The sequence below is a fragment of the Chrysemys picta genome, chromosome 18 (assembly GCF_011386835.1).
Source record: "Chrysemys picta bellii isolate R12L10 chromosome 18, ASM1138683v2, whole genome shotgun sequence".
Taxonomy (NCBI): domain Eukaryota; kingdom Metazoa; phylum Chordata; order Testudines; family Emydidae; genus Chrysemys; species Chrysemys picta.
Genome location: NC_088808.1, coordinates 16,423,400 through 16,447,072, shown reverse-complemented (window position 1 = coordinate 16,447,072; position 23,673 = coordinate 16,423,400). Strand labels below are relative to the sequence as shown.

Sequence of the window (23,673 nt, the reverse complement as noted above, 5' to 3'; positions counted from 1 at the left end):
TCCTACCCTGCGGGAGAGCAGCTCTGGTGCTAGAACAATAATGGAGTAAGCCAAGAACATCACGTTGGCATCGCTGAAATCTATTTCTGCTCAAGACAGCTGGTGGCTTTCTACATTTCTCATGGTTCTCCCCCCCTCCCCTAAAGTTTGGTGTATAAGAAATTCCACCCATAAAAGTGCTCTATTCCAGAGCGCTCAGTGAAAAGCAGAGTTATTGTTCCTGGATCCTGCCCACCGCTTTACATGTGTGTAGAGGAATGAATCAGGTTAGACAGTCAGGCTATAGCTATACAAGTCTAGCCATTTAAAATATCAGTTTCCCATGGACTCCATTTAATGTAGGTCACACCAAATCACATACAAAAAGGGGCTAGCAATTCATGGAATCAGAGACGTGTAGGACTGGAAGGGAGCTCAAGAGGACTTCTCGTCCAGTCCCCTGCACTCAAGGCAGGACTAAGTATTATCTAGCCCATATTATCTAGCCCAATTACAGCTGCAAGTGCCACTACTCTAAGGCTTGGTACCAGCCAGGGCTCTCATAACAGTACACAAGCTACCACACCACCAGCTAACACACTACAACAGGCAGTACCTGGCTTCTTTGCATGCTTCTTGCCAGCAGAGTGTGCTGTGTGTCCTGGTTTGCTCTTTGGAGCAGCTGCATGTGAGATAAATAAAAAACTACAGCTCAATGCTCTAGAAGAGAGAGAGAGAATTCCCAACAGCAGTGGAAGGCAAGTAGCCGGCCCCACCGAGAAGGGGACTTACTCGGAGCTATCCCAGCAGAGAGAAACCTTTGCTGCTAACATGCACATTAGAGCAGTACTTCAGTGCATTACCATAGTGATTACATTAGCGGCCTTTGCTTCCAATGAGGGCTAATGGGTTTCAGTGCCTGGGATGCTTTGTCCTTTTTAAACCCTAGCAGGGATGAGACGAGGAGGCTGCCAAACAGGCTTGTTGCCTGGGGTGCTGAGCTATAACAAAGAACCAGGTAATAAAACTTCACACTGCTATGTTCGTTCAAGTGCCCACACTATGCTCAGGGCTGCACAAGGCTGAAGATGACATGTTCTCTTCCCAAGGAGCTTCCAGTGTGAACGCAGCTAAGAGCTGCCTAGCTAAGGAGACCACTTTCCTTTACAAAGATTAAACTTTGCAACACCCCCCAGGCTGTGGGAAAGGGTCAGTTATCCCCCACTTTACAGATGGGGGAACTGAGGCACGGGGGGAAGGTAGTGGTTTGCTGATGTGGGTCAGTGGAAGAGCAAGAGAGAGAAAGTTGGAATCCCAAGGCTGAGTCACCTGTTCTAATCCCTAATTCAGGCACTTGATCCATGCCCTGCCCACCCATTGAAAGCATTCTATGATCCTAACACTCAGAGCTGCAGTTGTCCCATGGATTTGCTGTCCCCTCACTCTGGTGACAGCCTTAAGCAGTGAGTAGCTACGCTGCCTACCTGTCCCATAGGCGTTCATAGGTCAAAGTACCTTCTAAGCTCATGTGCCCCAAGGGGAAAGTTCAACCAGTGCAAAGGTGTCAGGGAGATTCAGGGCCTCATACAGCCCCTCTGCACAGGGATGAATTTTACTCTTCATTTCTGTTTAGGAAGAACAGTCAATCAGCCAGCGAGAGCTGGTGCAGGAGTCCCTGTGAGGTATAGTTTCAACTATGCTTGAAATAGACTTTAAAAGAAAAAAACAGATAACTTGTTTCCTGGGGGAAGGGGAAGGAGATGAGACAAGCCTCTTTCATTTGACAGTAAACAGCCTAACCCCTCTCGAATTACAAACTGCTCTCCAGCAAAAAAGCCCCAGCCTCACGCTGTATTTTTCCTGCACGTAGCGGTTTCATAGCTGGCTTTCATCTGAGGAGTGCAAAGCTCTTTACAAGATCTTCATTAGCAAAGCCTCCCAAAGGCCCTGGGAGTACGGTAGGAGTTTTTAGCTCTCTTTTATGATGGGGAAACCGAGGCACAGGGCAGTTAAGGGACTATCGCACAATTATATCGTGCATCAGGTGTGGAGTTGGGAATAGGCGCTAGGAGGCCTGATGCCCAATACCTTGTTCTAATCAACAGATCCCCACTCGTTTCCCCCACCCCATTGCTGTGCTTATGACCCTTCAGCCTCCCACCTTGCTAGGGACTAGGGTGAGTGACTGCAGTGCCAGGTAAAATGGCCCAGCGATGGACGCTCAGGAACCCACCAGCAAAGCGACACCAGTGAGCGTTATTTTGTAAGCCAGCGGACGGTGATTGAGTAACACCCCCTACTCCATCCCAGCAGCTGTCAGCGAAAAGGCACGCTGTGCAGCCCTTCATTTCTGCCATCCCTGGGGGGGGGGGTGAGGGGGGAGCTGTGTGACTCAGCAGACGTGCTTCTTCTTGAGGGGTTGTGGGGGGGTTGTTTCACTGAGTCGTGCTACAACGGCATTATCCCCCCTTCCACCCGAGGGCAAGCTCCCACCTTACAGCGCTTCGCAGGCATGTTCCGAACAGCATAGCCTGGGTGCCGCTGCTTAGCGCCTCTCAGCTGCCCTCGCCAAACAGGCAGGTGGAGCCATGCGCCTCCCAGCGCCTTTGGGCTAGATTTAGCTCAGCGGGCTGGAAGGGAGGAGAACACTGCAGGCTGCATCCCTGGCACTGGCCAGGATGCTGTGCCAGTCACAGGCAGGGCCAGCTGCCGGCTTGGGTGGCCAGGCACGGAGGGGCTGACCCAGCCTTCGTAGCCGACCACTGGGCCTCACAGAGCCAAAAGCGTGTGGGGGGCCCCACAACTGCTTGGGTCACAGCCAACCCCAAGCAGGGTCTGCTACCCCACGGGCAGCATCCCAGACTGTAACAATGCGCTGTCCTTGCCCAAATCACAGCCCTGGGCCTGTTCTTAGGCCCAGACGGGCCTTGCCCCGAAGAGCGACTGGCTGTATGATGCCAAGCACGATGGGGCCCCAGCCTGCCTGGGGGATGGTAGGTACTACACAATATACATCATAATAATGAGGCCTTAGTGGCAGGGCACAATTGGCAGGGAACAGAGAGGAAACGGTCAGCCTGCTGGTGAACCCGCTACACTGGTGATGGGGGCTAGTGCTCAGAGAAGGCGGCTGGGAGCCAGCCCCAGCCAGGGGTCCTTCCCCTGCTGTAGCACACCCATGGTGTAAAACGCTGGCAAGTCAATTAAATGCCCTGTGCCTCAGTTTCCGCAACGGCAGCAACTTTCAAGGGAGGACTCACTTGCCTTGCAAAGCACCTGTCGAGCCTAAGGTGGCAGATGCGAGAGCAATGACCGAAAAGGAGCACGCTGCCCGGCCGGGGTGCTGGGGCCAATGCAGGGTTGCGGCTAGTGGCCCAGTCTCCACTGCTTTACAATACTGCCCTCTGGAGAACAACTATGGGGTTAGCCGGGCGCTGTCAGGCAGCCTGTTTGTTGCAGTGCTTTCAGTGATCATTTGGGCCACGCAGTGAACAAAGCGACAGTCACTGGAGGCTCCCAGGTGCCTCTGCTCCTGAGTTTCGTTACTTCTTGCCGAGGGCCTGAGTTTTCCATCCTGACTCGTTTCAACTGCAGCCCCATCAGTGAAAAGTGAACCCGGCAGGCAGCCCAAGCTATTGTTAGCCCTTAGGCAGCTGCCAGCCCTTGAACAGGTGGGCTGTTTGCTATCCCCAAGCCAGGTGGCTTTAGCCTGGGGGAAGCCTCGCTAGGCCGAAGTTTCCATGGTGACAGAGCCCCAATCCTGTCTGTGTAGTCTTTTTGATCAGCTGTGATCAGAGCAATTCAGCTCCGTGCTGCTGTCTTACCTCTTCTCCCACTGTTGCTGCTCACCAGGCCGGGGGATTGGCACAGGATGAAGGGCAGCACGTAATGCAGTGCCGCCAGCAGAACACAGTTGTTTCCCCCCCCCCCGCCCCAGAACACCTGCCCACCTTTGTGCCAGTCCCCAGGGCAGTGAAACCCTCCAACTCAGTGGCACTGAGACTCAGCAAACACGATGGTTGATTTGGGGGCATTTGACAGGACCGTTCTGAACTTAATTTGAGGCTGTGTGTGTGTGGGGGGGAGGGGCTGCAGAGATAACAAGGCAAATATCAGGAGATGGTCCCACCCCATGGTAAGGGATTGAGGAAAATGGCCCCACCTGCTACCCACTTCCCTAAAAGAGGGACGAGATGAAGTAAAAGAAAAGTGAATGAACACTTGAGGAATTTGTGGGGGAGCAAGCATGGGGGATTGGAACACCCCCTTCCTTCTTAATACTTGGAGGATCCCACTGTGACCCCCGCCCCAAGTCCCAAAGTCAACTCTCATGTCCTGGCATCTCCCCACCCAAAGCCATTGTTTGGAGCAGCGCAGCAGACCAGCCTGCTCAGCCAGGCTTTGGGGCTAGGTAGTGTCCGTAACATAGGTTGGGCACTCGAGTCTCCCTTGTGTCATGTTAGTTATACCTGGGCACAGTGGGTGTGAAAGGCTAGCACAGCGGTGCGTGCACAGTTAGGTTTTACACCCACTTGGGACAGCCTCAAATGTTGAGGTGAGGTACAAGGCCATGGAAAAATCAGGCCCTAGGCTTCTCCATTGCTGCAGCTGTACAAGGAGACTGGCTTTTACTAGGTGCCTATGGCTCTGAGGAACCCAAAGGAAAAAAACTCTCTGGGGGGAGGAGGTTTAAGAATCCAGGGATCAGCTAATTAGGCTTAACTATGTCAGTCCAGGGTGGCCGATTAGCCTAATTAAACTAGCCAGTTGATTGGTCAGGGGGAGGGGCGTGTGGTGTTCTCAGCTGCAGCAGGTGAAATCTCTTCTAAATACAGCACCTTTGGCTGGTGTCTTTTCAGTTAACTGGGGTGTAGAGCCACAGCTTCTAGCTAGGAAAACAAAGCTCTGGTCCAACAGGGCATCTGGTTGGTTGAGGAAACCATTTCCTGTGTATTATTGGCAACCAGCATGAGGACCTGAGAAAGCACCTTCCCTCCTCCCCCAACTGATTCTAAATAAGCTTGTTTAAAGGTCACCAACTTTATTCTCATTGAAAAAAATGGGACTTTGCCTGCTTCTGGCATCTTCCACCCAAGGCGCTCCAAGTGATTCACAAGCAAGAGTGGATTTATAATCACAGACACCCCTCCAAGGTAAGCTACATCACCCCCTTTTTACAGATGGGAAACTGGAGGTGTAGAAAAGAGAAGTAACTTGAATATGGTCACGCTAAGTCAGTGGCACAGCCGGAGAGAGAATCTAGATCTCGCAACTCAAGACCATCCTTCTTCCCCTCCCAGTCTGTCTTCATCCATTGTTCCTACAAGCTTACAAAGAAAGAGCTCCAGGATACAGGCTGAAGAGAGTTCATAGCCTTAAGGGGCTAGTCCAGCCCAAATCTCTTCTGATCCGCCTGGGAATTAGCTACCCATGGTCGGCTCCTCCTAGCGAGTCATTCTAATATCTAATGACTGCTATGCGTCCACATTTTATTGACATTGGAAGAGAACCCCCTCGCGCTGTCCTCGCTTCCCTTTGACACAGGATCCGAGCCCGAGAGCACCTCCTTACCTCGGATGTTTTCAGGAGGTTCCTGTGGAACACGTTTGGGTCCAAGCCCTGTTGGGTTTGCTGGACGCCGAACAGCTTGAAATGGCACCAACAGAAAGAACATCAGCTTAATGTAGACACTGTATTTGTTCCTCATAAAGGCTGTGCAGGGAGCTTCAGTCAGACCCACTGACTGGGAGGGTGGAGCAGCATCAAATTTCTCTGCTCCCCCCATCCAATTTCTAAAAACCATCAACGCTCCATGGAAATTAGGGTCTTCAGCAACGGTTAGAAGCAGTAAAATTACCTTTCCTCATGCAAGGAGCTGTTGGGTTTGCTGGCAGCATATGGCTGTTCTACAGCCTACAGGAGAGGAAAGCTGTGGCTGGAATCTCACCAGCTACAGAGGATCCTCTAGCCACCATTTCTAACTCCTTCCTTAAACAGAAGGGATGCCTACTAGCTCACTTGGCAACAATCCAAATGGTAGAAACTTAAGTTGGTCTTGAAACACTTTTAATTCCATCCAGAGAAGAAAGTACCTGTCCCTGTTAATTGACAGAATGCAAGACAATTATTTTCTTCTTCTTTTGTTGAAATATCGTCAGCTCAGAATTAGCTGGATTTCACATAAGCAACTCAAAACTGATGGAAAAAACTGCAGGTGGACTATGCGAGAACATAGGTCTGAGGAAACCCCCTCATGGTGGTCAGCCATCACTGGGAGCCCAGCCACTTCTAATGTATCTTCTCAGGTGATAGTAAGTCTTAGCACTTATATAGTGCTTTGCATTCATAGATCTCAAAGCACTCTGCAAAGGTGGACATCGTTAGATCTATTTTACAGACAGAGCAACTGAGACAGAGGGAGGGGAAATAACTCAACCAAGGTCAGATGCAAAGCTAGAACTAGAACTCAGAGTCCCAATTATTTCATAAAGGCCATTATGAAGACCCTACCCATCAGGTACACTTTCTATCAGCACAATCTAGCATAGATATGGATAATATGAATCCATCTCTCCACATACAGTATCATATCTACGTGTAGTTTAGAGCTGGGCTCAAGCCACAAAGATTTCAAATGCCCCAAAGTTGGGGCAGTGTTTGGCTTCAGGTTTTTGGCTTGACATTGTTATGGAGATAGGGACCAACAGTGAACTCCAGATCTAGGTACGAATTCCAGCCCTCCATTCTAAGCCCCTCACATTTCAAGATCTTGGGTTTTAGTGTGGGCCCAGCGCTAATACACATTAGATTCTATATTAAAAGAGATGCTAATTTATACAGCAGGAATTTGCCAGGGGCTCATCGACTGGGAAACAGGGTTGGATAGTGCCAGTCTGCTGCCAGCACTGAGTGTATCGGTCTGAACCAGGAAGGAGGGGGACTAGGCAAGGTAAGCTGAGCCTCAGGCTCTGAAGCCCAGCATGGCATCTCTTGAGATTCCCGCGTGTAGTGTCTACAGCGTACCTTGGTCACATAAGTACAGGGCAAGAAGCCAAGGAAACATACAGAGTCTATGCACCAGACAACACATTCCTGACAATTTACAAAGTTACTCAATTTTACAAACACGGTCTAAACTCAGGAATCAACTAGATTTCCATGATCCTCACAGTTCACCCGAGCACCAAGCTGAGAACAATTTCCTCTACCATTTATCGTCTTCATCTTTCATGTATATGACTAAACCCGGAGGCTCAGTCTAGCCTCTCCACATTACCAGTGGTGCGCAGGGCATAGACAAAACCAGAGCCTTTCCCAACTGGGCTGGAGAGAGAGATGCATGGAAAGCAGAGCATTCTAGTAACAAGCAATTTCTAAGCATCAGTCCCTAGTTGGACTGTACTAGCCTGTAACACCAGTTCAGCAGCATGTCTCCTACCTTCTTTTCCAGGATCAGCCTTGGATTGGGGGGAGCCCACCTGCAGTGGGGCAGCTGCCGAAGAGCTGGTGAATTCTTGCAGAGGTAATATAGGAAAGTCACATTACAAAAGGGGTTGAGGCAAACGGAAGCATCAGCTAGCAGCCTTGGGTTTACGAGATGAAGGGCCAGATCTCCTGCTGATATAAACTGGCAGAGCCCTACTGACTGCAATGGAGTGATGCTGACTTATTCTGCACCTATACAACTGTGCAGCTTGTAATGTTTCAGACTCCACCCACTTACCACCGCAGGCATTCCTTAGTTTCTGAGGCCTTCGCCACTAGAGGCACTGTGGGACACTGACCCAGGGCTACAAGTGGAGAGTTCGAGTGCAACACATGGTCACTGGGAGTTCCTAGCTCCCAGGCCTGTGTTCCGGCCATGTCTATTTTCCTAAAAATCAGTGCAGGAACTCAAGAAACCATTGCAAAGAAATTAAAACAACAAGATGGCTGCCCATTTGTGTAGTTCCCATTGCAAATAACTCACTGTGTGCCCTCCCAACTGGGTCTGTAGCAAACCCCAGCGCCACAATTTTGTTGACAATCTTCGTTCTTGCTAGTGTACAAACCAGGAAGTAAAATGAAAAAGCCATGTTGTTAATTTCAAGCTTCAGTTGAGTAACATAAGGAAGGGGGGGGGGAGGGTGTGAAAACCCTCAATCTTTGCCAAATTTAAAAGAACAAACCCAAGAAGGAGAGAAATGTGATTTCCCGGCCCCCACTAGGGGATTATAAACAATGCAGAGTAAAAAATATATGACAATCTCTAAAAGTAGGTGACAGTGTCCTTTTCATTGGGAAAATGGAAGCCGATTGATATTAATATGGTGTTAAAGAGAATATGAAAAAAGCCCCTCACTAATTGGCAAGGGTTTAATTAGAGTCACAATAAAAACCAGCCCTAGAGGCATTTTGCTTTTTAGTCATTCACATACACCTCCACTTGTTCGTCTTTACAGAGTCAGGAGAATTATTAATGCTCTTTATCCCAAGAACTTTTCCATTGTAGCTTAGTGACATTCACAGATGGTTTTACATATCAGTTGTGGGTGTGAGGGAGAGACACAAATTTCTCTTCCAGACCCTCTCTGTTAGAATTGGAGTCTGGCAAAAATCAGGATGGTCCCATCACTGAGCTTTTTCAGTACAGACCAGAGGTGTCCTAGGTCTTGTCTATACTGAGGAAGAAGGTTCCAGTAAATTGGATGCTTCTTTCACTCTCCTAGTTGTGGGAAACATTTGTTAAGTTCACATGAGTCTCACATTGAGAAAAGGCTGAAACTGGGTTGTTCAAACATTAGGAAGCCAACAGAAAATAAATACAGAAGTGGAGTAGCTAATATTTATGTAGGACCTATACAAAACCAATGTTTTGCACTCCACTTCTGTGCTCCTTCTGTTGGCTCTGTCAGAGCAGTTAATGAACAAATTGCTTTTCCCAGAGCTGAACTGATACCATTGAGACGGTTGGACCATGAACCAAAAAAAAAAAGAGGGAGAGGTAGAGAGAGGTGGGGGTTTTTTGATCACCCCAAATTTGAGGGAAGAATGCCACTGCCTGACAACGGAAAGCACAAAATCTGACAGAATATGACAAATTTCTACAAGGAAACAGGAAAGGGAAATTAACAGATTAAGAAAAGCACTTGATTAATTTCTCTTCAGCATGACTCCTCAGTTTCCTTTAGTTGTCTCTCCCCTTCAGTGTCCTTTGGCTGAGTTTAGTTTATGTCCCTATGTTTTTAAATGCATTCTATTTCCCCCTCCCACCTCGGATTTGCTCCTTGGCAACATGAAAGGCAAAAGAGGTTCATGCTAACACACGACCACAGCTCCACCTTGACCACAAAGAACACGACAGGCAGCTAAAAGGAGCAGTCGTCTAGTGGATCTATGCAACTTAAAGATCAAAACCAAATCTAATCTGCTCTTCTAGTCTACATTCCACATTCTTCTCCCGACTGCTGCCAGCTAGTACATGAAAGCACAAATGGGGAAGGGGGGAAAAATCAGTCTAGCTTTAAATACCTGTTTTTTTCTGCGTCTCTTGGATAGGCACAGAGGCAGGGAGCTCAGGTGGCTGTTTGGCAGTGACTGCTCAGGGTGGGAAGCAAAAATTGAGAGGGTAAAAGACCTGAACACATGCCAAAGGAAGGAGAAACAGCACAGAGACGGGGCAGCATTTTAAAGGAATTTTTAAAAATTTGTTCCTGGCTAGAGCTGTGTTTAAAAGTACAGCTGGGACCTGAGCAGCAAAATTCAGACCTGGATTTTGAACCCATCTGAAGGGGCAGGGGGAGAATGCTGGGATTCTGGCCCAGCTCAAGCAGTAACTCCACTGACGTCAATAGAGTTACACTGATTTTAAACATATGTAGCGGGGCCAATCAGAATTAGGGTCTCCTCTTTGATTCCTATCTCGGCCTGGTCATGTACACGTAATGTATTGTGGCAACATCTGTGCAGAGGCCATAGCCATCAATGGGGACCGAGTCCAGGGCTTTCAGCACCCCTGCCATTTCAGCCAGAGGAGTAACACAGTTAGCTGTCAGTACGTAGCAGGCTGTTTTTCTCATCAGGAGCAACCACGAGATGGAATCACAATGACACACATTAAGTCAGTAGAGGAACAAAACGGGGGGAACGAGAGGCTCGAAGCTCAGTCCTGCCCACCCCAATCTAGAACCATGGACATCGTGTTGCAAATTTTGCAGCCTGACACCAGTTAATTCAATGGAAGAAACTGGTTTTGCACAGAAAGTGGGTCACAGGTCACCTGCTCTTTTTGATAGGCCATCAACAGACGGGCAGCTCTCTGGAAGGGTCATGTTCAAGAACAGCTGGGAGTCCCATGCAGCCCTTGGGATCATATTTTAAGCCTCTCTTCCCAGCAACCTTCAGTCACAAATGTTGTTCTTCAAAAGCTTTGGCGTCACCCTGAACCATCTGGGCCTTGTGGGGCTAGAAAGGCCATGAGAACAGGGTTTATTGTTGGCATTTGTTCTGATCTGGGTTAGAACCTAGAGCTGCAGATACTGCCTGGGAAAGGAGAAATCATTAACTGAAAAGTGAGTGGTGTAAACCAGAACCTTCGAAGAGGGGCTGGTTCCAGCCTAGAGAATGACAAAGGTCCTGTGTTCAGGGGAAGATGGTCTGATACTTCTCTCAGAGCTGTTCACCCCTCTCTAATAGAAACATGCAGCCTTTCTGCCATCCCCCCCCCCACCTCGACAGATCATTAATTGCACCATAAGAGACAGATGCTCAGCAAGATGCGCTCTCTCTCTCGCGCGCACACACACACACGCTACACACACACACACACACGCACACGCTACACACAAAAGCACTACTATGGTCAAATATGGATAAAAATCACATGACCTTGGGTGCGTGTTATGTACATGTAACCCAAGTTTCATTATTACAGGTATGTTAATAATATGCACACATTCTTTGAGCTAATATAATCTTCAAGTGTGGGCTGTAGGAACCCATTCACTATATATATTAGCATGGACGGGCAAGTATTATTTCTATTTTACAGATGGAGAAACTGAAGTGACTAGCCCAAGGTCACACAATGCCTCAGTGGAAATAGAAACCAGGTTTCCTGATCCATCCAAACCCCCATTGTAAACACTAAACCATGGTGCCTCCATGAATATATCTATATTTGCATAAACACACTATGGCAGTGTGGACTGTCACATGTGGGTAGGAGGGAAAAAACCAAGCAGCTGACTCCAATTACCCATTCCACTCAGAGGCTGCTGGGAGTGGGTGGGGCCTGGGGTTTAGATAAACTCATTCCAGGGCTGAGAAGAGGAGAGGTAACACCTAAGGAGATTGGAGGCTGAAGGAGTGCTATGTGGGGTTGGGGAGGGGAGGTGAAAGCTCAGAAAGGGTTCAGAGAAGAAACTATCACCCTTGGGAGAAAGGTAAGGTACTGAGTTTGGGGAGAGTTGGGCACAGGCTGGGCGCTGCCTCCCTAGGCAACTGTGGATTTGCCTGAGAGGTCAGAGAATTTATAGGGCAATGGGACTGAAGACTTTGACTGTAGATGATGATAAACTAAATGCAGGTACATGCCCTTTATAAGTTCTTCTACATTCCCTCTGGTGTTCTTTCTTCCCCCCTCCCCCACACCACCCCCTTCTGTGGTGGTCGGGGTCCTTCTGGCCCACCAGGCAATGGTGACATTTGGAGCTGTGGGATCTGAAGTTTAGCCACAGGGCCAAATCATGTTAGTGATCATCTGCTGAACCACCCCCCGGGCTGGTAAGAATCCACCAGCTCGCACACACAATCAAGCATTGCCTTTCCCTCAACTGGCTTCCAGCAACTCCCCCAGAAGACTGACTGTTACTAATGTACTGGGGGTGGAAAATGTCCCCATGGGAAAATCAGATCCAGAAAACACAGCAGCAGAGTAAGTGCATGAGGCTTGTAAACTAACAGCAGAAACATTTCATTTCCTCTTCCCCAAAAGAAGAGAGAAACCAGGCCTGCATGTAGTTTAAAAAACAACAACGAACAACCTCCCCCTCTCCCTCCCCCAAAAAGTGATACAAGTTCTCTCTACTGGGCAGTCTAGAAGATATTAAGACTTCCAGTGTGTGTGATCAGCCTGTCCCCAAGCATTTTATGGAATCATTCTGATGATCATTAAAGTGTGGCTCTTCCCTCCAAACCACTTTTCCAAATGTAAAACTTCACAGATTATATCCTCAGGTCTGGCCAAGAAGGGGTTTGGTACAGGACCCAAGAGGCTGAGAAGCAGAGCAAAGATAGCTGATTCAATTCCTAGTCCAGCTTAGAGCACCCTCAGGGCTGCTCTAAATTACACCCACCTGCAATGGGCCCTGAGGGGTCACTCCATTAGCTGGGGAATCACTAGAATGCAGCAGTGCTCAGGCCAGGCACTCTTTACTTGACCATGCCCATTATGCTATGGAGAATTCCCTGATGCAAGAAAAATCCTCAACTGTCCACTCAGACCAACTTTCATCATTCTGCTGGAAGGTCAAAGCAGAAGTAGGAGCGTGGAGGACCTGCCCCTGCATTTCGAAAACTCCTTATTAGAGTTGTGCAAAGCGGAGAGACACAAAACCAGCCTTCTATATCCTGCACGCCCCTTTGCTTGGGGTGAGTCAAGTTTGTTGTTCTTTTCTGGTAAAGAAACAGGCAAATAAAACCTCAGATTTCTTTCTCTCCCATCCTCGTCCTCATTGTAGTACACACACAAGAGCAACTTTTGTGGCTCAGCTATTCACTCTCAGAGGACTTTGAAAGGCTAGTCCCAAAGTAAAAGCTTCAAAATGATAGCTTTAGATGCCCCCAAATTCCAGCTCTGGCCTCTACTTCCTGGTCTGAGGCAAGGGGAAATGATGCTCCGATAACCTCAGAGCAGCAGCAAAGGATAGACAGACAGATGAAGGGTCATGCAACAACCTGCCTCTTCTAAGGAGTCGACTTTGGGATTGGGATTGACTGCTGTTGCTGAAGAGGGAAGAATCTGTGTATTATTAATGTTCCAGGTCCAGATGCCCTTTCCCTGAATTAAATTAGGGATGAACATTAATTAGGCTTTCTGCTGGCTGGGAGGATCTGAACCCATCCAGTGTGATTTTTATCCATGTCCCCAGAAACTCTTACAAGATAGATGAACAAGGAGTCAGAGGAGATAATCTTCCTTTTAAAGCTAATCATTGCCATTTGAGGAGCTGCAGCGGGAAGCAAAGCCGGCAGCGGAAGAAGGAAGTGAAACTAGCTAAGGGACCTATCTGTACTAGCAAAGGTAGGATCTGCCTTGCGGAGTGGAGCTTGGCACCCACCTGGCTGCTGCGTGGTGACAGGCTGGTTAGTGGCAGTGGTGGCGGGTGTTGTAGTTTTGGATGTTGTCGTGGTAATGGGTTTTGTAGTGGAAACTCGCTGTGGTCGTTCATACACTAACAAGAAACAAAGAAAAGAGGTGAAAAGAAGGCACCTGAGGAGGGTGGAGGGTCTCTGTGCCTCTTGATGTTGCTTCTTATGGTACATAAAATCCCAAGCCCCTGGGCACCTCCATGATCTATTTTCACAGTGAAGGAGGCACACAGGACCTGCTCCCTCTCAAATCAATGCCAAAACTCCCATAGAATCTAATGGAAGAGAACTGGCTCTAAGGCCTTGTAAATTCCAGCCATTACTAGTCACGTAAAGGAGTCGCAAAAGCTGCTCCTTTCTCCTTCCTTACTTGAGTCAGCTCAGAACCCTGAGAGCATGCCTGTAGGAATGGCTCTCACCTGGCCCCATGGGCTCCCATTCTGCAGTCACCAACAAGCACTTTATAGAAATTACATCAACATGCTGTCCTGGGGACTTAATCCAGTATACTACCAAAGAGGCCTAACAATGACGACTACAAACCAGCCCTCGGAACACAAGGACAGCCTCGCTCCTGAGAGTATGTCACCAACCAGGAACTGGGGACACTGATGACCAAAAAGCTTTGCTCTTGGTTTTCTCAGAGAGAGAGGGAGAGAGAGAGGAAAAACTGAAGAACCCAGCTGCGGGATATGTACAGAAGAAGCTGCTGGGTTTGGGGGGCGGGGGGGGGGGGAACCAATTTCAGAGAGAATTTAGCACTGGGACAGTGTTAGATCTGTGATGAGAACCTAGGAAGATTCCGTGTGTGCGTGCATGTTTCGGTGGGGTTACTACATAATTTTGCTTTGTTGGCACGGATGTTGGTTTCAATATTGCCAACTTTATCACTAACTCATTGTTAATTAAGCCCAGAAAGGCCAAGAGAGAATGAGTGTGTCTGTATCATGACGGGATAAAGGCAAAGAGAGGCAGGAGTTGCACAGTCATGTGGGATCAGAAACCGGCTACACACGCCTTTCCTGTCTGAAAGCTTGACAATAGCTGTGCCATCTCTCTCATATACATTTGAGCTCTCTGATGGCAAAGATACTCCAAGACAAACCTCCTAATCAGCAAAACGATTCCCTTCAGACTACCAAAAGGTGATCATAAAATCAAATGACGTCCCTTTCATTTAATAAATTCCAAAAAGCGAACATTGGATTATTTAATACAATAGGCCAAATTAATCACTGGTATAACTCCTGAAAAGTCAGGGGAGTTACCCCAGGGATGACAGAGTAATTCAGGAACACTACTTGATACCATGGTTTGACTATAATATTCATTCTATTCCAATTCTCATTGCTCTGGCCAGCAGTAATAAAATGTGAGGGATTATTATGAATGTAAATTCTTACTTCAACCTATGTCCCCGAGTCCTTGTTTGTCCCACAACCTCATGTACTGTAGATTATCGTGCTTAATTTCATAATAATCCTTAGCTAGTTTAAATACTTAATTCAGGTCACCTCTTGTCTTCTGTGAAGGCTAAATAATCCCTCTTTAGCTGCCTTATACTCATAAACAAGCCTGTCTATCCCATTCACCATCACATTTCCACTGTGTGCTCTCCAGCTTCACTGTATATTTCTTTCAGAGAGTAACCTGAGCCACAAAATTCAGATCTAGATTCCAGGTGACCCAAAGTTTGAAGGTGCTTGGTCTGCAGAAATCCCCACTGAAATCAATTGCGTGTGCCTCAAATATTACATTTATATATAATTTTATTTTTAAATAGATGGCATGATAGGCCCAAGGTAACCCAAACTGGATGCTGTATCAAAGAATTCAAAAACAGCTCCTTGGAGCAGGAGTCTGTGAAACTGGGGGGAAAAGTTCAATGCAATCATTGGTGTTTTTGAAGAAGTGTGTTGTTTTTTATTTCCTTTCCTGCTGCCATTCTAACGAACCTCATGGGGAGAAACCATGCCAGAGAAAGAAACAATGAGGTTACTGAAGTCAAAGAAGGAAAATAGAAAGCTCTTTGATGGGACAGACAATGAGAGACAATTAGAGGAGAAGACTTATTGCCTGGCAGATGATAATGAGCAGAAAAGAACCATTTGTCTCCCAAGTGATGTGCACAGGGCCCATGCGCTGAAGATGTCACATGCCAGCAGTTCAGTTACATTTTTTTACTTACTGCCAAAGGCCGAGCCTGCAGCTGCACCTGGAGGAAAGGAAAAGAAACAGGGTCAGCAGAAGCCGAGAGCCATTGTGCTAATTAACAGGAGCCTTGTTGATAGTTGTTCCAGCTTGCTGTGTCTTAAAAGCAGCCTTAGGCAAACCATAGAGGTGACCAGACAGAAGTGGCCTTGAAAATGTTTGGGTCCTGAGGCACAGGCTGAAATCTACCTGCAGTGGCTGGGGGAGGAAAGCCAGCATGCCTACTGCTAATAGAATTTCTTCTTAACCCTTTTCCTGACCTGCCATTATGCCCAGTAAGGGTCATGTATGCTTTCGAGATTTGTCATGGTCTCTTCTGAGAAACCGTGTGATGTGAATCCAGTCAGTGCTGCTACGGCACTAGCTCCACATCACCACTGCTGGATTCCCAAGGTGCAGGCCCTGACTCATAGGGGATTGTATTGGGATTGGTATTTTTCAGGTTGGAACGGAACACCCAACAATGGAGGTTAGGGGAGAGGGGAAACCACATCTGACCTGCGGCTGGGAGTTTTTGGTGGGAAGAAATTGCCTCTAAGTTGTGTATTCAATGGGGTGAGGCTGAGGGTGCCGGCTTCCAACCCTGCTAGTTTATTGGTCACAGGTGGGAGAAAAGTTTGAGGACCGTTTAAGGTCACATTTAATCCAGATATTACAGTGGAGATAAACACCCAGTAGTTAGGTTTCCCCAACCATAAAGAAGGTGGCCAGCAATGAAAATACTACAATGGCTGGTGAGAAAGGCCTTTGGAGAATTGCTTCTACTCCAGAAGTTGGCCATAAATCTGCCAGAGAGAGAGTTGAAGGGAGAGAGGATGAGGTGGGTGCTTGTGGGGTGGGGGGAGGGAAGGGGAGATATAGAGAAGAATGAGTGACAGATGTACAAAAGAGAACGAAATGGAGGGAAGGGAAGTGGGGATAAGGAAAGTCAGGAAAAAGGAAGGAGAGATAGAGAAATGGGGAGAGAGATGGAAGAAAGAGAATAGCATGTCATTGTCCCTGTCAACACCAAAAATCTCTCCCAGGATCCTTTGAAGGAACACAGGCAGTTGGTGGTAGCTGACAAGCTTGTTCCCTTTCAAAGAACCAGCTCATCTACCATCCCTGGCACACACAAAACATTCCTGTCACGGCCTTCGGAGCCTGTATTTCAGCTTTGATCATCTTAAAGCGCATAAATCTTTCAGAAATGGAGGGGGAGAGAAAAAAGGATTCTCTTTGGTAACACTCAAGGCTGCTACTTAAAAGGCTGGAGTGGTTACTGCTGCTCTGTGACATTTAAGCAAGCCTGCTAATGTAAACTGGACATAACCCTGGAGAGATTGGACTATGTCTGGTGTCCTCCTCCACCAATATTCCCGTGATCAGATGATGATGATGACTTACAGCCTTGATGTTTGTTTTTTTTTTCATGCGAGCACGTACCACAACACGAATGCAGCAGACAATTAATTGCATGGGACTGTTACTGTGCTGAGGGACAGGGACACTTTTGTCTTCTTCACTGTGGCCAAATACTCCATGATGTACATATGAACAGCTTCTAGCTGACAATAAATAGGGCACCCAACACTCCTTTCCATCCTCCTGTTCTTCAGTCTTCCGTGCAATTATTGTGCACTGAATTGAAGGTAAATACATTCCCACAGCCACTTGATGATGTTTTCTTTAAGGGACAGAGTAATTCAGAGTAAAATGCCTATTCAAGGCCATGGATCTCTCTAATGGCCTACACCTAACCATCTGTGAGCCTGGATACCCTTCTGTCCATCCACATCCTTTCACTCCAGCCACTCCACTACAAATAGTCATCAAGCTCCCCTTCCATCTACCCATGTGGCAATCAATTCCTGTGCACACTGAGAACCGAGTGAATGTTTACTTCCATTGTAAAACCAAACCCTCCTCTCCTGCAGACCTGGGCATTGACTCCAGATGGAGGCATCCTGAAGCGGTGCTTACTTACACTTGCAGGCATTGTGTAGAGGACCAGTGTGAGCTCAGTTCAGTATAGTAACTTACATGCGTTAGGGGATCCGTTGGGGAGAGGCAGGTAGGAGCCGGCCCGCCAAGATCTGGTGCGAAAGTTCTTCTTGCACTTGCCACAGTCCTGGCCAGTGGTGTTGTGTTCGCACTCACATTGCAGGCTGCCCTCCTTAAAGGAGCACAGGTTGGCATGGAGGTTGCATTTACACCTGTAGGAGGAAAACGAAAGAGAGAGAATGGTACACAATGCCACTGTGGAACTCTTTGCCAGAGGATGTTGTGAAGGCCAAACCTACAACAGGGTTCAAAAAAGAACTAGATAAATTAATGGAGGATAGGTCCATCAATGGCTATTAGCCAGGATGGGCAGGGATAGTCTCCCTAGCCTCTGTTTGCCAGAAGCTGGGAATGGGCGACAGGAGTTGCATCACTTGATGATTGCCTGTTCCGTTCATTCCCTCTAGGGCACCTGGCATTGGCCTCTGTCGGAAGACAGGATACTGGGCTAGATGGACCTTTGGTCTGACCCAGTGTGGCTGTTCTTATGTTCTCAGGACAGTAACCCATCCACTCCCAGCTGAGATGGACATGCCGTGGAACTGAACATACAGAAGTAGAGCCAAGCTAGTTACCCCTTCACAGCAGCTCTGACAAGGGTTTCATGGCACTCACCCATGTTCCTATTGTGTCTGGCATTTGTGTTACGAGGATTCATTCACCTGTTTATGGGGGATCTGAAACACCCCTACCCACATGACTGCAATAGGACAGGACTATGCCTGTTTATAAATGCTAATAGTAAATGGCACAACCTAGCCTGGTAAGATCAAGGTTCTAGGAGACCGGAGACTCATTGAGCAACTGCACCTCAGGCTGCTTTTATTTTGGTGCCTAAAGATGGATTTAGAGGGCCTGATTTTAGGCAACCAGGTTTGGCCTTACTTTCTAACGCTGTGCCTCTCTTTTCTCATCAGTAAAATGGGGGTAATGTTTTGAGGCTTATTTATAATGTGCTTTGAGATCCTTGAATGAAAGGCATTATATACATACTAACGTCTCAGTTCTGTGCTGACTCACGCCCTGTGCAAAACCACTGAATTCAATGCAACTGCAGAAGGTATAAGTCAGACCCAAAGTTAGCCCTAACTTATTACTATTTGTGAAGCTGACAAACAATCACCAAGTCTTAAGTGAAGATCAGCAAAATCTTTTCACCTGTGATCCAAGGCAGACTGATGTTAAATAAACCCTCCACATCAATCCAAAACACCACCTAGACCTCCCAGTTTCACATGTTCTTCCCATGCTGAAAACCTATGGGGATAAGATAGGGGAAGGCTGACTCTGAGAATCATTGAGATCACCCAGACCCCCCATTTTCTTCTCCTGAACTATCTTGGGCCCTTAGACGCACAGGATTTTAGAGGAATAGCTCGTGTTTATATTAATGAGTCATGACCCTCAATCCACAAACAGGTTGTTAAAATTAAGAGCCTTTCTCCCAGGGGGTGGAGTAGTGATAGGCTATAGAACCTTTCATCCTGAGACCAACCATTGCAATCCAGCCCTGAGCAGTGATGTCTGAAAGTTATGACCGACTGATGGCTATTTGGTGCCCTGTGTGAAATGAATATAGTGAGTCTCAGGTCAGTTCTTAGTGGATAAAAGGCCATTTGTCAAAAAAAAAAAAAATCCTCACAACTTGCTCCCTTTCTGGAAGTGTCCAGAGAAAACAAAGAATGAAAACAATACTAAGCACTTTGCAAATATTAATGACTAAACTTTTAATGAACCACTGCAAGATTGATAGCCTTTAAATACCCCCGTTTTACACTTGAGGACTCTGAAGAAGAGGGGTTAGGTAACTCCTACCAAGTCAGAGCTGAGATTAGAATTCAGGGCTCGCAAGCCTATAGTCAGGCTATGCGCCCGATAGACCATGGAGCCTGAGAACCCTGCTTATCTTACAAGTAGTTCCTCTAGGTTAGGGTTGAGGTACAATGGGCCTGATTCTTTACGACCTTGCACCTTGTGTAACATTTATATCTGTGCAAAGGGAGTGTAGAAATGTAACCACCCATGTAAGTGAGTGAAGAAGTCTGATTGGGTAGTACTCAGTTTTTATAGGTGTAAATGACCAGAAGGTGCATGGCAGTGGAGAATCAGGCCTATTGATGGGACAGTGCATAGGAGAAGCTTGTCTGGCTGCCTTCTGTGCTGTATCTGTTCTGGGAATAAACAGAGGACATCAGTCTCAAGAGGTGTAAACCTGGTACTGTTCACCTGCACTATACCCAGTCAAGAGAGAAATCACAATCTCTTGTGGAAACTATTCTAGGAGCAGAAGTTTCTGTAGAATCTCCAAAGAGTCCCATCCCCATGTTTCTGATCCACTGAGTCTGCCCTTGCAGTGATCCCATGTGTGCATGGCTGGAAGATTTCACTCCTAAGTTATTTTTGTTTCCTTGTTCTTATTTCCAGCAAACTATTTCCTCACATGCCATGCAGAAACTGGGCAGAGTCCCTCCTCTCCAACATACAATCCTTGCTCATCTCTGACCCAGGCAGAGAAGGAAATATACACTCCATCAGGGAGCAAATTTGCTGTCTCAAGCAGGAGCTGCCAAACACAGCATATTATGTTTGAGTGTCTGTGTTACTGAAGGCTGGCAATGGCAGGTAACAGCTGAAAGCTAAAAACCATAGAACTTAAAAACGCTGGGAGCAGCTTGTAAATCAGAGACTCTGGAAAAGGGGGCATTAGCCAGCACTTAGAAAAAAAGGGTCCCCATGTCTCAGCTGTGATGGGTTCTTCCTTCTGCCTTTGATTGAGAGAAGTTTCTGCACTGATGTCCTAACCTCTTGGAATAGGCAATGACCAGCACTCTGGAGCATGGAGCCTGACTCTGTGAATTATTTAGAGTCCACGGAGCACTGGCTCCCTCTCTTGCTATAAAATTAACAAAAGAAGAAAGGGGGGAGGAGTAAGCAGATAGCAGGTTAAAACAGGTCAGAGCATCACCGTTGCTGAGCTGTCCCAGGCTTGAGTCAGAGAGCAAGGGCTTTGGGGAGGTACAGCACTACTCACTCTTTGTGAAAGGGGACAACAAAGTGCATGAGTCAACTCTGGGACCCCCCATTTAAAAGCCAGACTCAGACACAGGGGTGCTACACCCGGGAGGCAGCTCAGAAGCCTTGACCACACAGGCTAACTTCTTCTAGCTCCTCACTCCCCTTCTGACAGACACTCCAGTGGTCAGGGCCATGCGTTCCTAGTCTCGTTTTCTCAGCAGAGGAGAGATGGATTCCTGAGGCAACACTGTCACATGGCACAAGTTGTCCTCTCCCCCTCCAGAACTATTAGCTCCAGGTTGAGGGATGGAGACCAGATGGAAGCGTAAAGTATGACCAGTAGGCACATGGGCCTGAGGCAGATGAAACCCTAGCGCTGTTGTGTGCCCAATGGTGTTTCAGAACAGCAAAGAAGAGTGGAGCAAAGGGCAACTCCCTCTCCTTAGTTCAAACCTGGAGCTGTAAGCTTAGTCTGAGAGAACGCCTGGATGACAGGACTCCTGGTTCTGTTCCTGGCTATGCCATAGACTTATAGGCAAGTTACTTTGCCTCCAATTCCTCATCTATAAAATGGGACTAATACTTCCCAATGCTTAACTAATTAATATTTGCCAGCTGCATTGAAAGCCTCAGAAAGGGAAAGATATTATAGCTCATTGCTCTGCCGTGCACTCAGCTATCACATGACAAGGGGGCCAAAAGCCACTACTGGGCATAAGCCCCTGGTACCTCTTACAGTCACTCATAGATACACTATTGTCATGACAAGGCAGCTGAGTCGGATCATGTGTGAAATATGACAGTCTCTTCATGCTCCAAGCCCTTCCCCGAGTCACAAGACTGTTCACCACCAGCTGCATTCCCACGGCAGCAACAGAGGCTAAGCGGGTTATTCAGTCGTGGCCTGTACCTGGCTGGGCAGCTCTTACAATAGAAAGGTGTTGCTGAGCTGCTAGTGTCTGAACTTCCATCTGCATGGTGCATTTTACTAAACATTTCTCTGAACTTCACCCGCGGTCGCATGGCACAATGATGGGCGCAGAGAAGCTCCCCGAATCCTCTGCCCTTTTCTAGGGCTAATGTATCTCCCCCACTCTTCTGCCTTCAGAACAATCAAAAAAAACTAGAGGGTTCCCTCAAAGAGCTGAGGTGCTGCACCACAGCATGGAATTTAAACCTGCTCCTAACTACCAGGCCTCAGATACCAAATCTTAGCCAGAGAGTGGAATGCAGCCCTGGCTTATCTTCCTACAGCTACAAGAGCGTGAAATAAGGGTCTCTGCTGGAAGCGGGTATACGTGCCCGCTCGTGCATGCTCATGCCTCACGTGCACACACACAGCTCACTGCCCATGATGCACAGCAGCCAAGCCAAGCGCCGGCTACCGGATCAGCACTTGGGGCTACTCTCAGTCCTGGGGCAGTGGTCTTGCATTGCTCTGTCACATCTGCAGGGCATGGCTGAGGAAGGACAGGCTTCCTGGGTCAGCCACGGAATGCCTCAATCTGTCTGGCTGTCGGAGCACGTCAAGATGACTGGGCACCGTGCTTCCCAGAGCGGGCTCTCGCTCTCTAATGAGTGTAAACAAGGAAAATTAAATAAAGAGCAAGCAGCAGCAGAGACAGCCTGCCGCCCTCCCCCTTTAGTCCCAGGTCAGCTATTTCTCGCTGCCCGGCCCTATCCATAGCACAAAAGTTACCTCGTCCAAAGGATCAATTTTACCAGGGAATTGCTTTCTGAATTCGACCTTTGAGAATCATCAATCTAACCAGAAAACTATAACTTGAGCAGCCTGACCCCACAACACAGCACTTTTCAGACCAATCAATCAGGATGCATTATTTAATCATGAACAGCGGCGCAGCTTCAAATGGCCCAGGCTGCTGATCCCGTCGCGCTGCTGCTGCCTAGAGCAAAACTCCTGTCCCCCACCCACATCCCCAACTGCCACCCCATCTTTCGGTCTGCTTTAACTCCTTCGTCTGGGTGAAAACAACGCTCCTCCTCCCATCGCCATCAGTGCCTTCAGTTCAAGGACACACGCTTTAGCTTGGCAGCATAGGGGGAAGAACGCCTTTCTCTAGCCAAGATCCAGCCGGCAGAGAATGGAGAAAATAGCATTAGTCCAGTCCCAAGGGTTGCAAGTCCTGCTTCTCTCTGCTCCTCTTTATCGGGTACCCAACTGTCTGTGCCAGGGCAGGACCAGGAAAGGGGGTTTAGGAGCTAATCAATGATATTAGAGGAGTGGACAATGCCACGAGTCCTAGCACACGCTACTGTGCACTCTCCATTCTCCGAGCTGACACAACTCCTCTCACTTTCTACCATTATAAAATGATTACGACAGTAAGGTCTGTCTGGCTCCAGGGCTGCTAAGGGGGGAGACCCTTTCCCCCTTAAGTTGCTGGTTCAAGTCTAGACCAGATGACAGAGGTTACCATTTGATAATTATTCAGTGACCTTTGTGTGAAATGAGTGTGGTGGGTCTCAGTCCAGTTCCTCATGGATAAGCTTCTCTAACACAAAAACCAACAGAGGAGGTGACATCAGCAGAGAGGCCAAGTACTAAATAGGCCTCAGAGTCTCCACTTCTCTCATCCCCAGCCTCAGGGCAATGTGGGGGAAGTATACGTGGCTTGTCCATGCTGGGAATAAATAGAAGAATGTCAAACAGTATTCCCTAGTAATAGGCCTGAATGCTGTAGTAACACTACAGTATTGGCTCCAAACGCTGTTGCTTACATTACTGAAGTATTTATTGATTTTTAATGCAGGTCCTTTAGCCGTCCTCCTCTTCCCTTTGGAAATGACGCAGCGTGGCCTAGTCTGCCAAGGCCTAAGCCAGGGACACAAGGAGAACCACAGGGCGCCAGGGAAAGTTTACAAGCGTGTCGGCATCATTTTGCAGCCATGAAGAACGTTTCCTAGTCACCTCCATTTCTACGAGTCAGCATTCTGGAGGTCGGCAGCAGCTCTCAGTGAGAGAGGCACGTCGGTGCCAAGTCTCCGCGTGAGAGACGGAGGGCCAGCACGCTTAAGGTTTCTAAGTGAGGAGCCGACGAGACTAAGGCAAGT

The 23,673-nt window shown here is 47.8% G+C and overlaps 1 protein-coding gene across 2 annotated transcripts in view; it reads right to left on the bottom strand.

The window, feature by feature from the left end:
* Positions 1–23,673, bottom strand: part of NTNG2 (netrin G2) — a 70,723-nt gene that overhangs the window by 4,627 nt on the left and 42,423 nt on the right. For both annotated transcript variants that reach the window (XM_005293297.4, XM_065572252.1), the window contains exons 4-5: positions 17,563–17,735; positions 15,518–15,544 (exon numbers count right to left, since the gene is read on the bottom strand). In XM_005293297.4, coding sequence (XP_005293354.2) covers positions 15,518–15,544; positions 17,563–17,735 — 200 coding nt within the window. The remainder of the gene's footprint in view (positions 1–15,517; positions 15,545–17,562; positions 17,736–23,673) is intronic.